The sequence below is a fragment of the Sceloporus occidentalis genome, unplaced genomic scaffold (genome assembly GCF_023333645.1).
Source record: "Sceloporus occidentalis isolate IW3139 unplaced genomic scaffold, rSceOcc1.0.p SCAF_40, whole genome shotgun sequence".
Lineage (NCBI taxonomy): Eukaryota > Metazoa > Chordata > Lepidosauria > Squamata > Phrynosomatidae > Sceloporus > Sceloporus occidentalis.
In genome coordinates this window covers 2,019,304-2,026,240 of record NW_028317020.1, presented here as the reverse complement: position 1 = coordinate 2,026,240, position 6,937 = coordinate 2,019,304, and the positions used below count along the sequence as shown (strand labels likewise).

The 6,937-nt window shown below is 43.2% G+C and overlaps 1 protein-coding gene across 7 annotated transcripts in view; it reads left to right on the top strand.

Moving 5' to 3' along the window:
* Positions 1-4,830: 4,830 nt before the first annotated feature.
* Positions 4,831-6,937, top strand: part of LOC149290199 (ARF GTPase-activating protein GIT2) — a 32,750-nt gene continuing 30,643 nt past the window's right edge. For all 7 annotated transcript variants that reach the window (XM_089489516.1, XM_089489518.1, XM_089489519.1 and 4 more), the window contains exon 1: positions 4,831-4,882. In XM_089489516.1, coding sequence (XP_089345642.1) covers positions 4,831-4,882 — 52 coding nt within the window. The remainder of the gene's footprint in view (positions 4,883-6,937) is intronic.

Sequence of the window (6,937 nt, the reverse complement as noted above, 5' to 3'; positions counted from 1 at the left end):
CCTGACGGCTGCACCGGATACCCCTACGCTTCCAAGGCCTGAGTCCGGCGGCTTCTCACACGTTTCGAGCCGCCCCAGTGACGCCGGAGTCTCGGATAGAACTTTTCAAAACAGGGAAGCGACTGGAGCCTCACAAGAGACAGCTGTGGGGGAGGATTGTTAAGGTAACATTAGTCCATCGCCCCGGAAACTGCATAATCACGGCTGACATAACCACTGCAATAATGCGGACTATCCCACATCTAGCTCTGATTGGAGCTGTAAGTATTTTTCTGTGGTAGACGTAACAGCCCCACTTGACATGCAAGTTGCCCCTGGGAGGTGCTGCAGATGGTACAACCCAATTATGGTACCCGTCCATAAAGAAAGGGCAGGGAGAGAGATGCTATGTGTTGAAATTACGTTAACGAGTATTAAATACGATTTCCGGTTTTCAGAATTTGACAGGAACAAATTTGAGAGAAGCTACATGGGAACAGCTTGTGCGGGCCACTGGCTGGCTAGGTTTATGGTGCTAAAGTGAACCCCATATTACGTTTTGGGTGAACCCAACTCTAGATGCGTTATTGAGATAACATGGCACATACCAAACTGGAACTTACACCTCTGGAAATATCAGATAGCTGCTGTTCAGAAGGAATAAAAGCAACGACCATAGGCCTCATCAATAGCGAAATTTCCAGTAGTATATGGATATATGCGGAAACATTTGCGTTTCAGTCCCTGCGTGTCACGCCTCTTTCTAGCTTCGTCTGTGGACGTGTGGTTTACGTTCATAGGTCGAATAGTATGAAAAATGAAAGGGAGATTTCTGGAACGAGGCATGAACCAAGCAAGTGCAGGAATACCCGTTCGCTTGCGTATCAAGACGCGCTGCGGACGTAAAGCACGCCCCCTTGACCTGCTAGGGATTTTCATTGGCTGGCAACTCCCATCTTTTGCATTAATTACAATATCCGACAGCTTCTGCGGTACAAAAGGTAGCCGTTCTACAGGGCTGTTTGACCCTGTCTTTACTGAGGGTGTCTTGTGTCTAAAAACCTGAGGTTTTTCAGCATTTTTACTCTTTTCTTAACCACCCACAAAAATTATATATATATTTTTTTTTATTTTATACCATTTTAGTCCAATACAGTAAAATAGGGAAAATATTTAAAAAAAAACACACACGCACACACACACACACACACACACACAAACCAGTTCAGTTGACCAAAATACCACAAAATATAGAATATTTTTCAAGATATTGAATTTGAAAAGAGTCCAACATGCATTTTTATTGGTTTTGGAAGTTACGGGGCACAACATGCCTGTTCTCTTTCCCAAACTTGAGATTTTTACATTAGATTTTGTGACCCCAATGTTTCCTTTGGGACTGTTTAGCAGCCCACCAGTTCAAAATACCCCCATAAAATAGAAGGCAACCCAGGGTATTTCACGAGGAGCGTTTGGACACGTGTCATGCAACCAGTTGGTCACCAATCACTGGCAAAGAAAGCCGTGACGTTAACTTTCGTAATTATTCACCAAACTTTCCATATTTTTGGGGATTGGATTGTTTGCACAGATTACATGCAACTGCAATGAATGTATGAATGAAAAAAATAAATTTGGGTGTAGGGTTATTTGTGATTTATTGTATTGATTTTATTGGGGGGGCAGTGCCATAATGTCTGATGCCAGTCCGCTTATCTATCTATAGATCAGTTTGCAACCTCTTGGCACACGTTCCGACCAATCAGCTACCCTCACTTAACCCCTTCGCGACCTTTGCCGGTTCAGGACCCTCATGACATGAAGGTCGCTAAATGACCTTTGACGGTCCTGAACCGTCATAAAATAAAATAAGCTTAGAAAGTGATCAACGATCACTTTCTTCGCTTAAACGGCGTTACTGTAATGCCTCGATGTCGAGGCATTCAGTAACGCCGAGATCGGCATCGGGGGCCATGTCTGGCCCCTCCCCGGGGCGTCAACAGCCGCCATACATTGTATGGCGGCGGACGCCCGTTTTAAAAGCGTTTAGGAGGCGATCGACGATCGCCTCCTAAACTTAAATGGTGTCGCTGGAATGCCTCAATCAGGAGGCATCCAGCGACACCAAACACTTACCTCTGGGTGGGCTGTGACCGCTCCGGAGAGCGGTCACAGCCGCCGCTGCCGGTGATCTTCGCCATCAAGCAAGATGGCGGCGGTCCGGGAAAATAAACAATAAAGATGATAGAGTTAGCTAGACGGTCTCCAGACCCTCTAGAGAACTCTGGCTCCACTTGCAGGTTGAATACAGGTACTGCATTCAACCATGCAAGTCAATGGAGCCCAGCTTTCTAATCACTATGTGATTAGTAAAATATTAAAAAAAAAATAAAAAATGGAAAAAAAATAAAAAAAATGTGCTAACATTTAAAAATAATTATGCAGTGATGTCACTAGATGAACCATCCAGTACATTGCAAAATGTGTAAAAAAAATATAAAAAAGTATTAAAAAGATAAAATAAAATAAAAAAATAAGGTTTATTATTTTGAGCAAGTGCTAAAATTTCTCAAAAATCTCAACAAAGAGTTAAAATAAAAGCACTTCAAATACCCAAGGGGTGTCTAATATATAAAAAAATGGCTGATGGGGTAAATTGGAGTGGCCAAGCTCAAAGATAGGGCATAGGTCCAGACTGACCAAAACGGAGAAAAAAAGCGCACTTCCCAAATGTGGCATTTTAAATCTCAAACAACCCGACAAACCCATGCATGTCGGGTATCACTGCACTCAGGAGATGTTCCTGAACACATATTGGGGGGTTGTTTGACAGTGGCATATACCAGAACCTGTATATCTATAACTAAAGTACAATTTGTGTGGAAAAAAAATAAAAAAAAAATACTATTACAAAGTTTGACAAAGTGTAGTTCTATAATTGGTGCATGGAAAGGGTTAAAATAACAGCATTTGGAATACCCTGGGGTGTCTAGTTTTCAAAAATATATGGTTTAAATGGGTTAAATTGAGTTAACCCGCTTCAAAGATATTCCAAAGAGGAGATGGAGGCAGAATGACCAGATTTGTTAAAAAAGATTTGGAAATCATAAAACGCTGCTTGTACTTATTGCCCTATAACTTACAAAAAACAGCAAAAAAACATAAAAACATTGGGTATCTCTAAACTCAGGACAAGTAGTAGAATCTATTTAGCTAGTTTTTTTACTTGCTTTTTTAGGTGAGTAAAAGATTTTTCAAATAAAAGTCATAAAATGTGTTTTTTTTCAATTTTTCACCATGTTTTTTTAATTTTTTTTATAGTAAATAAGATGATACGATCAAAATAATGGTATCTGAAGAAAGCCCATCTTGTCCTGAAAAAAACAATATATAACTTATGTGGGTTCACTAAATGGGTGAGGAGAAAATTACAGCTGAACACAAGCACCACAAAAGTGTCAAAACAGCTGCGGTCCCACAGGGTACAAAACGAAAAATGAGCCTGGTCCTTAAGGGGTTAACATGAATGGAGCATCACATTTGTTATTTATTATTTTATCATATTCCGTAGCGCTGTACAATTGGTAAACAAGACGTAACAAGTAGTATATAACATAACAATTTGACTTACAGAAACAATAGGTGAGGAAGGCCCTGCTCAAACGCCCTTACAATCTAGAAGGAAGTCATCAAGCAAGACTCTCACGTGGGGAAGCACGAATGGCAGTTCCCGAGGATTGCCTTGGGCGAGAGGCAGTCTCCTGCACTGGGAACCGTCGATCATAGTGATCTATGGAAAACTTTTATTTTAAATTATTTTTATCATTTATTTTTTATTTAACTTTACTGAGGCTGCAGATCAGTCTCTGACCGATCAGCAGCACTCACTACACATAGAGAGAAGTCTGGTTTGACTTTCAGGTATGTGGCAATTTGTTTGGGCTAGTATCAGTGATGACCTGGACCTCCATTCCACTCCATTATGTTAATCCTCCAAACGTTAAAAAAAGGCCACCAGCTCTTTCACAGGGACCCCATGGAAAAGAAGTACACCTCCTGCCATAAGTAGACAGGGAATGGTTCAGGTGCGTGGATGACTGCTATTTTACAGCTTCTTTGCCGGGTCGGATCAGAGGATCTCTCCAACCAGGCCATGATCCCCATTGCCAACTAAAGGGGTACAGAGGGGCAGCACAGCAGGACAGGGCTAAAAATATGGACAGTACCATCCAAACCGGGACAATTGGGACGTGTGAGATTTGACGCAACCATAACTAGAAAAACACCTCATATAAGGCCGAATTTCTTTTATTTTAGACTTTCAATACATTAAGGAAATATTAATGAAATATATCAGAAAGCAATAACAGAACATACTATTTACATGTATTAGTAAGCGTTGAGATGCAGTGCAAACCCCAATTATATGGGAAAGTCAGGTTTACAGTAACAGCACAGTACAATTACATTTCCAGAAACAGCTCATATGAAGAGCAGACGTGGAGATTCCACTCCGCGTGCCCGTCCCACCCATTAATACGCATCCACGCGTCAGACGCAAAACAACACCGAGCGACTAAACGCGCAAATTGGAGGGGAAATTGGGCGCGCCCCCGAGTGTCGTGAACGAGCACCAGGGGGCGTGTTTTCCCGGGAGGGCGGGGCTTTGGTCCGACAGTCAGTCACGGCCCGTGTGTGCGGGCAGGGTAGCAGCTGCGAGCGTACTGCCCTACACCCCCCACCTCTCCCAGCCCTGTGTCTGGCCGCCCGCAGCCTTGCTGTATCTACTAGGTCACTGTTGCTTTCCCTCTTTTAGCCCCTTCGGGCCCGGGAGTCTCGGCTCTCGCCATCATGTCGAAGCGCCTGAGAAGCCCGGAGGTGTGCGCGGACTGCAGTGTGCAGGGTAAGCGGGGCTGTCACCTGGCCGGGGGCTTTGGGGAGCAGTCAAGTAACCGGAACCTAGCGGGAGAGTGAGGAGAGCTGTGACACCCCGGACACCCTTCCTGTGTCCGGGCGGCCCGCTAGAGCCTGTCAGAGCTAGCACTGAGAGGGGGGATGGGGACCTAGCAAGGGGACATATTTGGAGATGATGTGTTTGAGAGGATAGTGTTTCTCAGTAATGCCGGGCCATTGTTTGCAGGGACTCTCTCCACGTTGACATGAAAGGTGCTGAGACTTAACATCTCTTTATTTGGGGTCCTCACACAGTTGATTTATGACATCACTAGGTGGGATGCTGCCATGATGATAACAGTGGTGTCAGTCTCTGAGATCTGTGCTATTTTTGATAAATACCCTGTTTGGGCACTTAGCAAGTTGGATGTGTGGGGCGTTTAGCCTGTCACGGTTCTTCCTTGTACTGTGATACGTCATTTACACAACATACAAAGTTCATGATGTGAAGTTCTGGTTCTTCTGGATGTTTGTAAATTGTACCCATACATTTGCGTCGTCCCTCAGTGTTTGTACTATTTCCTTCATGTTATTTGTTTGGGAAAATGTTGTTGGCTGTTTACTTAACACTTAGTTAAGCTAACAGGTGGTGAGCATCAGATCCGTACCTGTTTGGTTACTGATGACCTTTACAATATCTCTTATGCCATGATCTCTAGTTAAATCAAAGCGGTTTGGATGGGGTAAGATAGCGAACCCTTCCTGAAGCTGCCCTTTTTGTAGCCTCTTGTAAACATTCTCCCGGTGCTTTGGGGTTTTGGTGGCGTGGGTTGTCGGTACATGTCTGTGTGCTCTTTGTATGGTGTATGTCATGTGTATCATCTTTTTTTTTTAGTATGTTTCTGTCTTTGCGCTTTTCTGTTCTTTGTCAGTCAGGAAGAATTGTGTAATTTTGCTGTTTAATGGATCAGTTCTTCCACCCCTGCCTGTTTGTGTCTTTCTCTCGACAGGCGACCTCTTACTACGTGTCTCTTAAGAGAGCAGGGAGAGCTGGCTGTGTTTCTAGACACATTCCAATATGGCAGCTTCCAGCAGATGCTATGATGTCATCAAACTGATTAAATGATACTTCCCCTTTAAGCATCTCTTGAAGTAGAGCTAGGGATCGAGGATATCATGGTGTGGCCTTTCCTGAGTTCTCAGGCCGCTGGTCTGTAGGTTTCATCAATCCTTGTATTTAGAATGTCAAACATTGTTCTCTTCCGTGTCTACTTAAGTTGGCATTTGAGTTAAGTTTAGCCCACAAGTGTGTCTGAAGGTAGCCCATTTAGAAATGAGCCCCTTTTGTTGCCTTTGCCTTCAACATTGCGTTATCTGTGTGTCTGTACTAAACATGGCATCTCCAAAACAAAGTAAAATGACAAAAAGTATGACATAAATCATATATCTGCCCATTCACACCCCCCATACCATGCATTCTTTTGCTATTTTAGGTAAAAGTAAGTACACAAATTCTGCATCACACTTGCAACAACTAATCAAAGTGGAGCTTCCTAACATTCCAAAACATTACATTGTTTCGAGCAAAATCAATGACTACTATTTGTTTGCTTTTATGGACTCTTAAAATTCTGCACTTAATTCCATGCAATGGTGATTATTATTTATTGGTTTATATAGCGCCATCCTACTCCGTAGTGCAGTGCAATGGGCAGACGGGACATAACAAGTAGTATATAACATAACAATTTGATTTACAGAAACCACAGGTGAGGCGGGCCCTGCTCCACTGAGCTTACAATCTAGAGACTAGGTAGGTACGTTCTGATTTGTGACCGGATACTTTTTGGCTTGCGGGCTTCTCGGGTGCTCTTGTGAAACCTTTTTCCTGGTGGCTATTTTTGTTTGGGCTTGTGACGCGCCCTCCCCGCCGAGCACAGGATACATGTGCATGTCTCTGCCTAACGTGCACCCGAATTCTTTGTGAGAGACATCCTGCCTTCCTGTTTTTAGTTCAGCTTTTTTTTTTTTTCTTTCTTATTAGTCACTTTGACAGCGATAGAAG